This window comes from Pseudorasbora parva, chromosome 17, assembly GCF_024679245.1.
Source record: "Pseudorasbora parva isolate DD20220531a chromosome 17, ASM2467924v1, whole genome shotgun sequence".
Lineage (NCBI taxonomy): Eukaryota > Metazoa > Chordata > Actinopteri > Cypriniformes > Gobionidae > Pseudorasbora > Pseudorasbora parva.
The window spans coordinates 4,932,195-4,950,533 of record NC_090188.1 but is presented as its reverse complement, the minus strand read 5'-3'; the positions used below and the strand labels follow the sequence as shown (position 1 = coordinate 4,950,533).

At 35.8% G+C, this 18,339-nt stretch overlaps 2 protein-coding genes across 2 annotated transcripts in view; both read right to left on the bottom strand.

Moving 5' to 3' along the window:
* Window positions 1-1,312, bottom strand: part of itga9 (integrin, alpha 9) — a 98,071-nt gene extending 96,759 nt beyond the window's left edge. Inside the window, exon 1 of the mRNA XM_067421036.1 lies at window positions 900-1,312. Within this exon, the coding sequence (XP_067277137.1) occupies window positions 900-1,111 (212 nt within the window). The 5' untranslated portion in view covers window positions 1,112-1,312. The remainder of the gene's footprint in view (window positions 1-899) is intronic.
* Window positions 1,313-2,930: 1,618 nt separating this feature from the next.
* Window positions 2,931-18,339, bottom strand: part of LOC137045534 (golgin subfamily A member 4-like) — a 33,450-nt gene continuing 18,041 nt past the window's right edge. Inside the window, exons 13-21 of the mRNA XM_067422228.1 lie at window positions 18,175-18,296; window positions 17,058-17,188; window positions 16,496-16,582; window positions 14,232-14,249; window positions 13,636-13,704; window positions 11,997-12,072; window positions 7,912-8,009; window positions 4,831-4,917; window positions 2,931-3,735 (exon numbers count right to left, since the gene is read on the bottom strand). Coding sequence (XP_067278329.1) covers window positions 3,721-3,735; window positions 4,831-4,917; window positions 7,912-8,009; window positions 11,997-12,072; window positions 13,636-13,704; window positions 14,232-14,249; window positions 16,496-16,582; window positions 17,058-17,188; window positions 18,175-18,296 — 703 coding nt within the window. The 3' untranslated portion in view covers window positions 2,931-3,720. The remainder of the gene's footprint in view (window positions 3,736-4,830; window positions 4,918-7,911; window positions 8,010-11,996; window positions 12,073-13,635; window positions 13,705-14,231; window positions 14,250-16,495; window positions 16,583-17,057; window positions 17,189-18,174; window positions 18,297-18,339) is intronic.

The following is an 18,339-nucleotide window of genomic DNA, read 5'->3' as shown; positions in this document are numbered from 1 at the left end:
CACACACACACACACACACACACACACACACACACACACACACACACACACACACACACAAGAAAGAAGATACTTTGAAGAATGTCTATAATCAAACCATTGATGCTCCCCAATGACTTCCATAGTAACCTATGAAAAAATATTACTTTGGAAGTCAATGGGGACCATCAACTGTTTGGTTACAGACAATCTTCAAAATATCTTTTTTTGTGTGTTGAGGAGAAGAAAGAAAATCATACACGATTTTCATTTTTCAGGGTCCAAATAATTTTGGAGCCACCTTGACAGCCCAAAAACAAAGATAAAGCAAAATAAACAAGACAGAAAACGTAAATGATTTGAATTTCACCTGGCGCTAAAACGACGTTAACGTATATTATTTCTCATTTTATTACGTATTTATGATATTCATAGACTTTTCATATACAACACGGCTAGGGGTCAGTTAAAGTAGGTCTACATATAGTCAAGTCTATTAATAAAACATGTATAACACTTAACACAAAAGTTTACTTAAAAGGAAGTTATTACGTGTTTATTTTTTACCTGGCGCAACTGATGAAGAAGTGTGACGTTTGCCTGAGGAGGTATCCATGACAACTGAAGAGCGCTCGAGCGCGTCAGTTATATTAAAATAACGGCAAAAAGTACCGTGATCGTTTATTATAGTCCTACTTGATTATAGAATTACATTAAAATTTTGTTTTTTAATGACCTATTTAAGACAGTTGACCTTTGGCTTAGCGTGGGATAACTTGACACACCTCAACGAACTTAAAAAAGTTCCTTTAAAAAACTTTTAAGTAATCTTTACAACTCATTATGGGTCGTTGAACACCTAACGTAAAAGATAGACCCATAATAAGTGATGTGTGTTTGGTCTCTGATCATGTACTCACCAGCGTGTGTTGTCATGGACGTGCTCCAGGACTGAATATCCAAAAAACGTCGCATCTGGTCCCCGAAAAACCACAGGATGTTGCAAGTCGATGTTGAAGGAATAAGCCAAGGAAACAAATCCCAAATACACAAACACATCCAAAGCGCTTCTTCTCCGTGTAGAAAGTTCCGTCATTCTGTTTCGCATCCTCAGTGCTGAAGTCAATTTCATGAGAACTTTATAAAAGCAATTTAATCTGTGTGTAGAGTCTCTCAAACGAAAGGAAAAACTACATTTAGACTATTTCCTTTTCCTGACCTGGGAACTAAACGCATGCGAGCAGGATTGAAGTGTGTGAGTCGGAGGTTGAGGTTAGAATAGCGGTCTCATTGCGCGGCTCTTCCCTTCTGCTGCGTCTCTAGAGTTTCTCCTGGAGTTAAAGAGTTTTGCGCGCGAGCTCACGCGCACGAGCATCACAGAGCGCGCGGCGCGGCGCTGCGTCCCCCTGCCGCCAGCTCTAAGTACTGCAGCTCATTATACTCATTCGCAATAAAGTTTTGCATGCTTTTGCATAGGCTCAGAGTATTTAACGTTACATATATTTTTTATACATGCAAATTTGCTTTCTCTCAGGAACATATGTGACCATGGACTACAAAACTAGTCATAGGGTCATTTTAAAAGTAAATAAATAAATAAAACACTGGATAAATAAGTTTTCCATTGATGTATGGTATGCTGGGACAATATTTGGCCGAGAAAGAAATATTTGAAAATCTGGAATCCGAGGGTATAAAAAAATCGAAATATTGAGAAAATCGCCTTTAAAGTTGCCCAAATAAAGTCCTTAGCCACGCATATTATTACTACTGATAATACATTTTTTTGATACATTTACGGTAGGGAATATACAAAATACCTCTATGGAATGATATCTATAAAAATGATTTTTGGTATAATAGAAAATGGATAATTTTGACCCATGGCTACTGCCACAAATATAGTGTTTTATTGCTCCAGGGTCACATATCTGAATACAGACTAAAAATGCTAGTCATTGTTTTTTTGGTAATATCATGGCATAGAGTAATGGCCAAAAGTTTGTAAACATACTTTTTTTAAAATGTTTTTGAAATAAGTATCTTATGCATATTAAGCCTGCATTTATTTGATCAAAATATTATTACAATTTAAAATATTGATTTTGTATTTTAACGATGTAAAGCTGAATTTTCAGCATCATTACTCCAGTCTTCAGTGCCACATGATCCTTTACAAATCATTGTAATATGATTTTTTTAAATCAATGTAGGAAACATTTGTGCTGCTTACTTTTTTTTTATAAGCTGTAATACTTTTTTCAGGATTCTTTCATAAAAGAAAAAGTTGATTTATTTTAAAACAGACTATTTAAAATAGAAATCTTTGTAACAATATACACTGGCGTTCAAAAGTTTGAGTTTGGGGTCAGTAATTTGTTTCTTTTTTTAAAGAAATTAATACTTATTCAGCAAGGATGTGTCAAATTGATCAAAAGTAAGATTTAAATTGTAAGAAATGATTTCTATTTTGAATAAAAGCTGCTCTTTTACAATTTATATTCATCAATGAATCCTGAGAAAAGCACCACTGTTCCAAAAAAAATATTAAGCAGCACAAACGTTTCTAATAATGATAATAACTGAGCATTACATCATCAAATTATGATTTCTGATGGATCATGACACTGAAGACTGGAGTAATGATGCTGAAAACTCAGATTTGCATAATTAAAATAGAAAACCTTTTTTTTTTTTATTACTGTAATAATATGTTGATCAAATAAATGCAGGCCTGATGAGACTTTCAAAAAAAGTAAAAAAAAAAATGTTTCCAAACATTTCACTGGTACTGCATGAATATGGCAATCATTCAGTACCATGATATTCCTTGCACATTTGGTTGAAAGTGATTATAAATATTACAGTAACAATAAAGACTATGGTTACCTGACAACCACAACATAGCAACTGTTCCAGACCTTCTGTATGCACAGCAAAAAGCATTTGAGTGTAGTGTAAATAAAACTTTATTAGTTTTCTTAAAACGTATTAACCACCTCAAAGTGCCCTATGACAGAGATTTATAGCCTTTTTTTCCATCAATGATTATTTACAATATGAAGAATGGTTCTAATTAGTCAGTTTCCCGAAAATACATTATTAAGTTAGAAAAACAAACAAACAGAAAAAGCATAGTAAACGATCAGCATACTATGAGCCTGTGTCATTATATAGTACATGTGCTGTGCAGATAGATAGTTAAAGGGACATTTCATCTTACCTTAAAACAGAGAAAAAGAAGAATACAAACTAAACGATTCAGGAAAAATAGAATCAACCCAACTAAAACTTACAATCAAACTTATTGCACAAGCCTTCGAATCATACAAATGCAGCTTTAAAAAGAAAAAGAAAAAAAAAGTCTACCCTAAAGAAATGAAAACAAAGAGAAAGCAAGAAAAATCCATGTAATAAATTATTTTCTGGCAAGCTACAAATTTAAGAATATTCTTTCCATTTTCTCTCTCCGTTTCGTTATCTAACCGAGTTCCCTTGTACTAGTCACCGTATGCACGCACGCACGCACGCACACACACAAACACACAACTCTCTCTCTCACGCACACACACACACACACACACACACACACACACACAACTCTCTCTCTCACGCACGCACGCACACACACACACACGTCTTTCACGTCAGTAGCATCCATCAGCAGCAGCAGCAGGAGCAGGAGCAGCAGGAGAATCGGTGGTTTTGTCAGACAGGTTCAGGCACGGTTCTGGTCCCACCTTACCGGAGCCAAGGCTGTAAAACACACAGATGGGGAACAGAAGCACAGTGACTTTAACTATTTGTTGCAGGGACATGCATTAAAATTAACAGCCAAAAACTACAATACAGAAAATACGCTTGTGTTCATACAGTAGGCCAGGGTGTTGCTATGCTTCTATAATCAAACCTTTAGAAGAAACATATATAAAATACTAAAACAGCAAGTAGAAAATCATAATTCAAGACTGTGATGAACAAAGTTTGGGGTCAGTAATATATATTTTTTAATAAATAAATATTTGTATTCAGCAAGGATACATTAAACTGATCAAAAGTGACAGTAAAGACATTTATAATGTTGCAAAGGATTTTAAATAAATCATTCTATTCACTGGTACCACGGTTTGTACAAAAATATAAAGCATTTTTTAACATTGATAATAATCATAAATGTTTTTTGAGCAGCAAATCCTCATAATAGAATGTTTTCTGAAGGATCATGTGACACTGAAGACTGGAGTAATGATGCTGAAAAATCAGCTTTGATCACAGGAATAAATTACATTTTACAATATATTCACATAGAAAACAGTTATTTTAAATTGCTTTAATATTACTGTTGACCCTGTGTTTTTTATCAAATAAATGCAGCTTTGGTGAGCAAAAGAGACATCTTTAAAAACATCACTAACTCTTTTGAATGGCAGTGTAAACTAAAGTCTATTGGCTATTTAAAAAAAGTTACATAACTATAAGTTCCTGAGCGAGTGGTTTCACTAGAAGCAAAGTAGTAACTAACGGCTTAACATCTGGAGAAATTGAAATAAATGTCCTGAAATAATGATACTATATCAATTTAATGGAACATTGGAAAGGAAACACTGTGAGCATGCAGCAGAAACCTGATAACAAACCATAAAGTATTCGATAAGACACACATATGTGCTTCATTTAGCATTTGATCGGCCCCCTTTCTGCACATGAACCAATCGTGAGGAGCTGCACATGCAGACAGAAAATCCGTGCACACATCTGGGAGACCTGTTTCAGTCCGTTTGTTAACAGATGAAGAGGCTTTGAAGGCTACCTTTAAACTCACAGCTGCTTCCGCATACTAAACACACTCACCATCACACGGGCATCCTCACGCTCCAGAACCTTCTGCGCCTGGTCCGGAGGAAACTTCAGCATGGATGTTATAACTTTAGCCATTGTCTGAAGAAACAAAATGCAACAAAAGTAAACTGCAATGATCATCAAATCCAACCATGTTACACTGTGTTAATTAAAAGAAAGGAATGACAGCATCAAATTATATTTCTTCATCAGTCATGTTACCCGTTTTTTCCTATCCTGTCTTTATATAACTAAATGAGTCCCATATTATAGGGTGAGTTTAACATTTTCATAGGAATATATTATTATAATGGTTTATTATAATGCTTTACCCCATACTATGGAAGTCAAGGGGGTCCATTAAAGTCCCTATGAAATCAAAATTGAAGTTTGTTGGCTTTTAGTATAAATATGTCTTACTGTTATCTATAAGATAGTGTGCTCCAAAACAATGACAAAATTCACATTGAGAAGATATAAGCTTTCAAAACTTACAGTCTCTCACTTCCACCAATAAGGATCAATGGTTTTGATGACATCACCAGTTTTTTTCCTATCCTGTCTTCCTATCTTGTCCCATATTTAGGGTGGGTTTAACAGCTTCATAGGAAAATATTATTATTCTTTATTAAGAATTTACATTTTATTTAATTTTGATATTTTATTTTAAGCATTTTTGTTATGTAATTTTAGATTTTTAATATACCTACAATATATATATACTATGTATATATTTAATATACCTACAATATATATACCCCCCATACTATTAAAGTCAATGGGGTCTGTTAAAGTCCCCATGAAATCAAAACTGATGTTTTTTGGCTTTCAGTATGAATATGTCAGTCTTACTGTTATCTATAAGCTAGTGTGCTCCAAAAAATGACACAATTCACATTTAGAAGATATGATTTTGATGACATGACTCTGCACTTCTCATCAGACTTTCTGTCGAATCAAATGCTCTGTAGAATCTGAAGCCACGCCCCCTACATTATAAACAGATGAAGCTGCAGCTAAAATTGGTCACTTGTTCACAAATGTACTATTTTCTACATGGTGAACGGCACATAGTGCACTATAAGGGGAATATGATTACGATCAGACAGTGTAAATATGCTTTATATTGGGGTGAATGAAGTCTGGTTTCATGAAAGTGTAAGTGAACCGCAGCTACGGTCCAGAGACACGATAGCAAGGAGCGAGCGAGTCGACACAGACCAGAAACCTTATCAGACCTGTTTGAATTCTGCACAGAATGATCTTTTAAAGTGATATGGAGGAGATCAGGAGGAGAAACTGTTAGAGATTAGAGGAAACTGCGACTTTAATGAGCTCAGCAGCCCTGGCTATGCTGTGATATAAATTAAACTAATTGGCTATTTTAAAAAAGGGGAGGAGCTGCTTGAAATGTCCCACCCTGTCTTTCCGTATACTTAAACACACTGAATAACGCTGTGCGTTTAAGGCATTTCAGTGGGCATGTAACTGTTTGGTTACCATATTTTTTAAACTTTAGTGTTCAGCAGAGCAAAGAAACTCCTACAGGTTTGGAACAACTTGAGGGTGAGTAAATGATGACAATTTTCATTTTTGGGTGAACTATCCCTTTAAGTCAGCTTTATTTCAGTTAACAAAAACAACTTTCATAATTGTAGTTTTAGTTAGCGATAACAAAACTGCCGGCCATCTTTAGCGGAGCTGCTGTTCTGTGAGCAATTACATCTCGCAAAGACAAAAAGCTCATTATCTGCAGCCTGCTGGGTAATCAGCCCTAGATAGATCTGCCAGCGTTCATGTGCCCGTATACAGCGCTAATCAAAACCAGCACAGCCGTTTACCCCGAGCAACTCTCTTAAAATGGCAGGCGCTACTGGGTCATGTGATGAGAACGAGCCACTGTTGTCAGCCGCCGGACATCCTCTCTGACAGGGAGGCCTGTTGTGATGTCATGATGTCTGACTGTTTATTAGCAATGAGGGGGGATCCCGCTGGCTTTAGGACGGCATCAACGGGGCTGTTAATTAATCCTGGCTAAACGGACAAGCTTCGCTCATTAGGGTCCTGCCAAATGGACATGAAATTATGCTGTTGGGAGTTCATGGGAATGAATAATTTTATAGGCTTCCATCCGGACTCCCTGTCTTACGTATTTACTACATCCTTCCTCTAACAAATGGCATTATGTTGTGGAAAACGTTGTGCATTGTGGGAAAGAACAATATGATAAAATTTAAGTTTTACAACATTAAAGCATATAATCAGCAAACTGGTTGCCCTACATATGCAGTTCTCATTATATGCCTTAATATATTGGATAAATATCACTTGATATTACCAAAATTTCAAAAGATGATAAAAAAAAAAATATATCAGTGGATTCTGGAATTTGACATCCTCAAATCATTGTTATTATGTTTTTGGACATGTTTATTCAGTGTTAACATGATCAATGTGCCTTCCTGACGGAAATAGAAATATAGTTATTTAACAGAAAATCTTCAAAATATTGTGATGTTTCTGTAGTTTATTTGAAATTGAACTCAACACTAAGGGTAGAATATAAATGATGACATACATGCATAAACATATCAAAATAAATTATAAAATAAATGAAAGTAGCAATAATAAACGTAAGAATAATACATTTATAAATATTAATATTGGTGACTCGATTAGTCACAAAGTTGAACAAAAATCTGTTATTTTATTCGTTCTTATATACCATTACAGTATTTATTCATATTTTAAATTAGTTTTTATTTTTGAAATATTATTTTTATATTTAGCTTTATTTTATATCAATTTTTGTTTTAGTGAGTTAATTTCAGTATTTTAACTTTATTTACATTATTTTAAGGCAGTTCATTTTCATTTAATATTTATATTTGTTTCAGCTTTATTTCATTGAACAAATTGTTAACAACTTTTTTTTTTTTGTTAACAACACTGATCCTCATGTAAGTGAACCTAATCCCTAACTTTAGCAAAAAGTTGTTTTAACGTTAATAAAAAGTTAATATTTAAAAATATATATTGGGCTTCCCCCAAATTGCATAATTGTAAAGTGTAAAAATAACCCCCAAACTGTACCTTTGTCTCTCTTCCCATCATGTACTCAAACATGACCTTCTTGAGGTACTCGTATTCGGTGGGCTCGGTGAAGGGGTCCGTGCTGTTGTGTGACATATCTGTAGGGACAAACAAACAGCAGATTCATCATAATCATTATCTATGAGTACTACACTCAGTGTTTTAAAGCACGGCCTGTACAAATCCCCCTTCAGGTAAGAACACTGCTCCATCAGGCCTGTAATTAAAACCAGAGCTAACCAGATGACGAACTTATAAAGCCTCCAAACACTCAACACCAACCATCATCTTATAATAGCTGAACCAACAGAGTCAAAGAGAATGTAAAGAATGGGGTAACACTATGGAAGCTTGTTTCCACCAACAAAAAGAAAAAGGTAATTGCGACTTCTTTTCTCAGAATTGCAACTTTATAACTTGCAATTTATGGTCAAATTATGAGGAAAAAAGACCATATAAACAGAATTCTGAGACATAAACTCACAATTGCGAGAGAAAAATAGTCAGAATTGCGACCTTGAATGAATGAATGATTTTTTTTTTCCAACCAATATATAAGGACGCATAACAAAGGCAATAAAGAAGCATTTAGATTAGTCTGTACAACTAGTTAAATTCATCATACTTTGACATCACAATTCCAACTGTTACTCGAAAAGGAGTGGGTAGAAGACAACTTATTTAAACCCACCCCAGTTACAATTGAACAGGAAAGACAAAAAAAGAAGCCTTCTTAATGACATTATCCAACATTCAATTACAATTTAATATATATTCATATGAGAAAAAAACATATGAACATATTGTTACCTTACAACAATTGCAAGTATATATCACAAACTTCTAAGAAGAGAAGTCAGAATTTTGACAAAATTTATCCTTTAATTCTGACTTTATTGCGAGTTTATATCTCAAAATTCTGACTTTATAACATGCAATTGAAAAAAAAACACTCACAACTGCAAGTTATAAAGCCAGAATTTCAAGATATAAACTCGCAATAAATTCAGAATTGTAGAATATAGTCGCAATACAGAAAACAGAATATAGTCGCAATTCTGACATTTCTGAGCAATTCTGAGATTTAACCTCGCAATTACAAGAAAAAGTTTTTATTCTGTAGCGAAAACAAACTTCCATTCAACATGTTCAGATAAAACGAAAAATGTGTGTTGCAACTGGCAAATTGAACTTGAGTTTTATATTTAAAAACTTGATTTTAGGATGGTTTAATGGTTTCAAATCTGAAGAATGAATATCAGTATGAGTTAATCTTTTAGAACCGCCACTGGTGATTGAGGACAATTTTCCTCAGCTTTGACATCAATAAGATAAGCATGCATTCATACACTCGATGCATTCATTAAACACACCCCCGCGACCTCTGCGTGGTAATAATCAGTCCGTAAATCAGAGCGCTAGACGCGCCTCACTTCCAGTCACAGTAGTTAAGGGTGCCAGCTCGCAGCAACACTGGAAACACTATAATGACAGCATTGTGGTTAAATACAAGAAGCTTTGGCTCAATCTAGGTGGGGGCCTTTCCGTTTTCCTCCCTGCTTTTAATGGATAAAGAAGTGAGAGCAGAAACGTAACAGGAGACGTCGAGGCCGTGAATGAACAAAAACTAACTTGAGGTATTTTTAAAAAGCATGTAATAAAGCCGGCGATGGGTGGGCAGGTTTCTGCCCTGTTGACACCATGGAAAACATGACGTAAAATACCTACGAGATCACCACAACTTTAGAATCACATGTGAGTACAAACACTATGCTTAACATTTCATAAAACGTATATCTTACAGACCCCAAACTTGTGAAAGTTTTTTTCTGAATAGAATGTGCACATGTGGTAAACATCATAAGCATTCAAAGCACCCCAGATGTAGTACAGTAAATCTTCAGTAATGTCTCATTGCAGTGATGTAAGGATTAAGCAATTATGAAATCATTATTTTGAAATATGCATTACAGTATCTAGCATGCACAAACAGCACAGAAGGCACAGTGATCTGTTTGTATTACGACAGCCTTCTTGCCTCATTAAACCTGTGACTGACTGACAATTAGCAGAAGGAGCCGTGCGTCTCTCTCTGGAAAGTCCATTTAACCAGTGCTGAAGACACTGGGGTGGCTGAACGTCCAGGAACAGACAGCTTGATCGAGAGAGCTGGAACTCATGGTGCCGCTGAAACCCAAATAGGCCTTTGATCAGGAAGCATGGAGAAATGAGGAGCTAATAAATAACCCGACCTGTCTGACTGACCTCAGGACAGCCCAGCTGGGCCAACGGGGACGAAACACGAGCCACATTGGTCGCATCTCCAAAACAATACAGAGGGCCTGGTTTACGACAACTGTTAGCACATGCTTGAAATGTTGACTGAATAATCATACACATCCATAAATAATATAGAAATCGATGAATAGTCACCATAAATCATTTCAATACTTCATCAAAGAGTAAACAGGTCGTCTCTGGGCAGATTCTGAGACAGTGTGTCTTGTGAATGAGCGTTTATGGCAGGGTGAGGCAGTCAGAAGGTCAAACAGACTGTCCCTTTAATGTAGAGGCCACACAGATAAGCTGAAGGATAAATGGACGGGGATTGTTTGTATAAACAGACGGTTTGTTTAGTTGCATTTCTCATTTGGGAATTTATTTTGGAAATGTAATGTTGTTTATAAGGAGAGATGATGATTAGAGCTCAAGTTTCAAAACCTAGGAACTTACTTTATCTTAATTTCTTAGTTCATTTCTAAGGCTTCATAGACAGTGTTTTAAGATTATGTCATCTTTGGGACAAATTCAGCATTTCATGTTTATTTTGCAGATAAAGTAACTCCAGAACGCATTACAAAAAGCTTTGAAAAAATTAATGATGCTAAGAGAAAGAGTTGATTTTTTTATTTTATTTTTACTTTTGCTCACCAAGGCTGCAATTATTTGATAATAAATGCAGTAAAAACAGTAATATTGTGAAATATTATTACAATTTAAAACTGTTTTCTATGCGAGTTTGTTTTAAAATGTAATTTATTAATGTGATCAAAGCTGAATTTATCATCATTACTCCAGTCTTTAGCGTTACAAGATCCTTCAGAAATTATTCTGATAAGATGATTTGATGCTCAAGAAATATTTATGATTATGATCAATGTTGACAACAGTTAATATTTTTTTTTTTCCAGGATTCATTGATGACTAGAAAGTTCAAAAGAACCAGAAAGTTAGAAAGTCCTAGACTAGAAAGTTCAAAAATAACATTTATTTTAAATAGAAATCTTTTATAACATTACAAAATGCTTTACTGTCACTTTTAGTCAATTTAATGCATGTTTTATGACTAAATATATGAATTTCTTGCAAAAAAAATATACCCTAAACTTTTGAACAGTAAGTGTGTGTATATGTATGTATATATGTATGTATGTATGTATGTATGTATGTAATGTGAATTGCTCTAACTTATAACTTTTTGTTTCCAAAAGCTCATATGATATTCTCCACAGATTCTAACACAAACTATGTTATTTTGGTACTGATGTTGACGCTGCTCTTGTCGAAACAATGCGAGTATAAAAGAAGCAGCAGATCTTAGAGATGACGGTCTGAATCTGGGGTCATTTGTGGGAACTGGGGAGAAACATGGTCTGTGAAAACCATTAGATTCAGAGATGAGCTCTTTATTACACCAGCAGGGAAGGGCTGTGGAGGGGCAGCTTTCTCTACACTGCTCTCTAGCTGCCCATATGTTTAAGGTCTGCATATGTGCGTGATTGATAGCGGGGTGTTAAAGCGCGGCTCTCCTGCGGTGACTGATCGCTCCGAGCCACTGAGAATGAAGCTGAGGTTTGTCTGTCAAGGGTCAGTGTGCCACATTATTCATTAACCTCTGGGAGCTACAGGAGATACTTGACAAGCATTTTACAGTCACTAGGCAGCTAAAAAAAAACAAATTCATATTACAAACAGATAAATAAGACAGTAAATGACATCTGGATAACAGCTGGCTTTAGAACCATTGTTCTGCTTACCCCCAGATGATATAGCCAACTTTATAGAAAATGTTTATGATTATGTACCTCTATATGTGCTTCCCAGGTGAGTCACAACTGTGTTTTTATGGGAGCGTCTTATTTTGTCTTCCAGAGCATGAATCTGAAAATAAATTAAGAGTAAATATCATTATTGAAAATAAATACAGGGCAAAAGTGATCTTTGAAGTAAACTTAAAGGTCCAGTGTGTAATATTTAGTAGGATCTATTGACAGAAATGCAATATAATCAACATAACTAAGTTTTCAGTGATGAATAAAGACTTTACATAATGAACCGTTGCATTTCTATTACCTTAGAAGGAGCCAATTCTATCTACACACACCGCGGGTCCCTTAAAGTCAAATCGCCATTTTGCGCCGTCATGTTTCTACAGTGGCCCTAAACAGACAAATTAGCTACTCTCTGCTGTCTCAGACGACATATTTGCCCTGTGTCGGCCACCGTAGCTTCTCTATGTGCTCCGAAAAGGAGGGGTGAGCGGTGGATTGTTGCAATTCACAACCTCATCACTAGATGCCACTAAATTATACACACTGCACTTTTAAGCTGGTGTCCATAGATCCATATAGGTTTTAAAAATAATTAAAATAGAAAACAAGAAAATGCAATCAGGCATAATAATTAGTCATGAAATCCCACTGCGAACTTTGGCTACACTTATCCGGCTTAATTTGAAAAATGTGTGCAGTGTAGACTGTGATAACAGAGATATTCAAAAATGACGACGTGTGTTTTGTCATGTCATGCATATTGTACACATGTTTATACTGGTGTGTTTATACTATTCATAAACCCATGTTTATATTAACTAACTAACTAGCTAACTAACTAACCAACTAACTAACAATAAGTCGTGAGATATTTTGCTAATAAAATGATCACGAAAGAAGAACAGCATGAGAAAAACATTATTATGTCTGGTCTTTCTGGATCATCTCAGTGAGTTTTTATTACTCTTTATGGATGCATAGTTTGATGATTAAAGGACTTTTTTTGGGGGGAAAACGCTTGAAATGCTAATATGGATGGAGAGCGCTTTGAAATGAAAATGCTGTTTTCAAATGCATCTAGATTAATGTAGGCATAGCCTTAAAATTTGCCATTTTTTGTAATAACTTCCCCCAGTCCCCAAATTAACAACAATGTATGGCCCGGGGTGAAGCCGGGTTATAAAATAAAGGCATGTCCAGTATGTTCACCTCTTGTGTGAGTTTGCATTCGTGTGGGGTAAGAGAAACAGCATGAGCATTGCTGTAACTGTTTGTAAAGTTGAAGTAAGAGTAAACAGATGTGCAGTGTAATGAATCTAATCTGATTTTGGTTTTACACAGCTGAAGGAGTGCAGGAGCTATGGGAATGTGACGGGTTGCTAAACGCTCCTTTCATTCTTTCGCTTTGCCTTCTACATTGTCTTTGTGTGCTAAACACTTCTTAGGCCTGCAAACATGCAAACAGAAGCTCGTCCTTCTCAGTGCTGTCTTTTTCTACAGTCAGTTTTCTCATTCAGGTCAACTACTGCAAAAGAATCCTGCTGAGCAAGCTAGTTAAAGTTAGTTAAACTGTCAACACGGATTATAGCTAGCTAAATGGAAAATAACACCCGCTTTAGCAGTACAGACATCCACTCTGCTAAACGTTCTATTATTATACCTCTTCACTTACCCTGTCATGGTATTCCTGCTCTTTTAGCCTGGCCTCACTCAACATGGTCGTCTTTTCTGCCAGCTGAACCTGATTGGGAAAAAAAGAAAAAGACTAGGTCAAAATGTAAACAAAACAAGAGGAACATGTGGAGGAACACCACAATTCAGACTTACTGTACATGGTCTCCTATGTTCACCAAGGGTTATCAAAAACATAAGTAAAAATAGGAAAGTAAGTGTAGTATTTTTACAATCAGAAGCTGAATTTTTAGCATTATCACTCCAGATCCTTCAGAAATCATTCTAATATGTTAATCTACCGCTCAAGAAACATATTATATTTATGTTGTGCTGCTTAATGTTTTTGTGGAAATCATGCTACTTTTTCAAGATTCATTTATGAATAGAAAGTTCAAAAGAACAGCGATTTAATGCGGTGTTCTTTTCAAACAAAGACACTGCGTATGCTAGCTTTTAAACATTTAAAAAAAAGTTTTATTCAGCAAGGCTGCATTCTCTGGCTATATCAGCCAACTTTAAAATAAAGTCTACAAGTTAGACTTTCAAAAACTGCCATTGAAGTTAATCAGACAAATGGATGAAAATAAAACCTACCTTTAACTCATCAAGCCCCTGAAACACAACACAGAAACAGCAGGTCACATGACTGCATCATTGCACATAAATATTAACAAACAATCAATTATAACTGGAATTTGTGGTGTTTGCCCGCAGAAAACCGCTGACATCAGACTGCAAAAATGCAGCATGGACTCTAGAGGTGCACTGTGTGATTCTCAGCGCTTTGCATCTGCACCGAACACACAAGGACCGCTTTATCCTGAACAAGGCACAATTTTTTGCCTCTTTCCATGCATGCACTGCTCGCCTGAGAGCGCACTATGGCATAAATCTAACAGCTCAGGATGCTCTCAGAGGGGTTAATTGAGAACAGAGACTGTTTAAGGCCTCTTTCTCAGGGATACATTCCAAACCTTTTCAGGAAATTCATTCCTATGGCCTCTTCTGGAGTGAGAGTATCCTACTGCAACTGAGAGCATGCGAATAAACCTTTTAAAAATATATCTTGTGACAAGAGTCTAAGACTGTAGCTATTGTAAGGCTTGGCTATCAGGGTTAACTTTTGGGGTTAATTAAATATTGAATCCAATGAAATGTAACACTGGTAAAATTGATTTGGCATTTCAACTTTTTTGATTCTATGATTTAAATGTATATTCATTCATTCAGCTTTGATCATTTATGAGGAATACAACAAAGACTTTCATCATAAGAAAGCAATTGCGCTCCTAAAGATTGGTCTCATCGTGAACAGCAGCACAGGTGTCTGACATCCATGAACAGACAAAGAAAGTGAGAAGCTGATAAAGAATTACCTTTTTAAAAGGAACAGTTTGCCAAAATATGACTTTTTTCACATTATTTACTCTTACTGTTCCTTTAATGCTTATGCTGCCTTCACGGGCTGTTGGAAATGTTCTACTTCCCACTTTGGAAGTCGTGATTATGAGCTCATTTTGTTCAAATGCTTTGATGTCAGAATGGAAGATACCAGGTTTTTTTTTACTAATTATTGGGAAAATAATATTAAAGCCTAAATGTATTGAAGGTATTTAATTTAAAATAAAATATAGCATTCCATTTGTTAATAGCCATATATTATAAACAACTGCACTAGATAGTCAGCTTGCTGTTCTGGAATTTCGGTCAAATACCTAAAATTTTTGCTGTGCATAACACACACAATTTGCTTCAAATAACTTAAAAATAACTAACATGATCCTTAGCAGTTGTGGAAAGAATAAATAATACCAGTAACAGCGGCAAACGTTCTGTTGGAAACTTGGGTATCAAAATTATCTCATAGTAACCCAGAAGCAAAGACGACTGTCCACATTTTATTTATAGTTTTTATTTTAGGTTTAACTATTTCTCCACCAGCAATTAAAAAAAAAAAAAACTTTCATGGCACCCAGAGTCTCTTGCCTTATAAAAAGGGAAAAAAAATCTAGCTTCATGCATTCGTTTTTTTTAATCAACACTTCAAAGTGGAAGTTTCATAAAAAAAGCTACATTTTGAGCAAATATCTGAGGAAATTGTTTTTTGCCAAATGCAACATCGAGATTCAGAATGACGATCAAAACACAGATGGAGCCATCAACACCCTAAAGCTTCACAGCCCTATAGCTCGCCCTGAGTCGACATTTCATTCAGTGGCAGTTTTGATTTATATGCCATTTAATGTTCGAAGATTGTATTATTTTGCATGTGCATAGCAATGCTTCTATCTATTTTTTCTGCTTCCTTTTCCCCTTTTTGAAAAGGGGATTCTGTAACCTTGCAGAGTTGTTAATAAGATGAACGCAACACCGCCTCACAAACATCAGGACTTTTATTATGACGGGACACAGTCACCGGCGTCATTTCTGCTTTTTCGGTCTGAGTGTGAGGTAACGCAGCTCTGTTTATCATATTAGATTCATCTGAGTGTGTTTAAAATGATGTTATGACGTTACTCTGTGTGTTTGCTCAGCGGCTGCTGTGACACTTGTTCACACAGCTAAGAGTAAAACGCTTCTGCAGAATAAAACCAAGGGTAACGCATATATGACGCAATTGACAGCCCTCAGATATCCCGGTTCTTTGGTTAAATAGCAATTTTCTCACAATTTACAAATAGTTGGAAACTTTTGGGATATTGTAAGTACTCAACTGAACAATATATATAACACTGTCCTGGTGGGTTTTGATTATTTTACTTTTTTTTTTTTTTTTTTTTTTTTTTTAACATATTGCAGCTTTAATTAACATTTATTTAAAAGCAACAACTCATAGTGTGTAAACTCTGAGGCCGTACCTGTGGGCCGCTGAGACTCCTCTGCTGTAGCTCCTCTAACTCCTTCTGCACCTCCCACACGCGGTCACCCATCTCCACCTCACGACTCTACAAGACGAACAAACTCTTGAGTCTGAGCAAACATGCAATTTCTGTCTGAAGCTTTTTACAATGCTGTCATATTGCATTCATTTTCAGGTAATAAACTTTGGTCTTAAAATGCATGGGTAAACAATTAGATCTATAAGACGTCGAAATAATCCTATTATAAATAGTTAGCATACTTCTCTTCTAGGATGGATGTAAGCAGCATAAGGTCTACATCATTCACTACAGCTCTAGGGGGAGTTTGAGGTGCTAGTTGACTGAGGTAAGTGTTTCCTGATGATATACACACTATTAACTGAAACCTGAACTTACTGACTTTATGTGGTGGAATTAGCAAAAGCTATAAACTCCTCACAAAATTTTCCCTGTGCCAATGTCTTTCTATAAAGTATTATTATCTGACGCATCTGCTGGCCATTTATCAATAACTCGCAATTAAATACAAAAGCTAGAGTTTCACTTTATTTTGCTGTACCTGAAGGACCTGCTCGTAACGCTGAACCATTTTGTTTAGGTCTTCGTCCTTCTGAGCAATTATTTTCTGAAGTTGACTGACTTCATCTCGATGGCTAGTTATAAGCTCAGATTCAACACCTTGAGCTTTCTCTGTGTGGAAGCAATAAACAGGAAAGTACAGTAAGAAGACATGGAGAATGTTACCATCACTGAATGTAAAACACTCATTTCCAGACTGGATGGATCAAATGTCAGGATTGAAAACACATGGTAAATCAGTTATGAATTTCTTATCTTGCATTTCCTGAGGCCAGTAAATCAGCAACTGTGACCAACTATGAAAACAAAGTTTGTTCATTCCACAATGCTTTCCAAGACTATTGGTGGTACTTTTTTTTCCAACAATATTTTTGTTTTACTCCGCTTCAAAATTAAAACTTCATCATGTTCTTCCTCCCATCTAGTGTAGTCAAAAGTACCAATTTTAGTACTGAGAGTTAAAAAATGATACAGTACCAGCATTTCCATTGTGGGCGCTGTTGAACGGACTCATAAACACCTCTGAATTGTGTTCACAAGTTCAACATTATGTCTGTGATTGGCCACAATGAGCAACGCTCTTCACAGACAGATGCACTTAGACAGATACACACGGGAGTGTTTGAAAGCAGGCGTCTTTCTGCTGATTCCTAATATATCTGCTGATAGACGGATCCGCTGACAGATGCCTGCTTTCAAATGCTCTCTCGTGTGCATTTGTGGAAGCGCTCGGTGAAAAGCTGTCTAATTCACAACATGTTTTTGAAGTGTTGACCATTGTAACAAATCACAGACATTATATATGTTGAGCTCGTTTACACGATGGCCAATCTGAGGTGTTTATGAATCCGTTCAAAATACTATAGGGAAATGCTGTTATCGTCACATAAAAATAATAATTCCAAAGAAATATAAAATTCCTTTGTCCATCTAACAAAAAAAGTCACAACGAATGTTCACAACGACACTTTAATTAAATGAGGACCAATGCTAACCCCGCATAACCACAGTACCCCCCAAAATACAGTATTAACATGGTAGCATGAGCTATATATGGTACTTTTGTACTTTGTAAAAAAATAAAATGCCCCTCTTACCAATGGTTTCCTTCACAGAACCTTCCAGTTCCTTTTCCTTCAGGGCCATTTGGGTGTTGAACTCCCTCATTAACTGCTTAAGAGAAGAGTTGTGTTTCATTTCCATATCTTCCATTTCAAGCCTGTTAGAAAAAAAAAGATTAACAACCATATAAACCCTGGGAA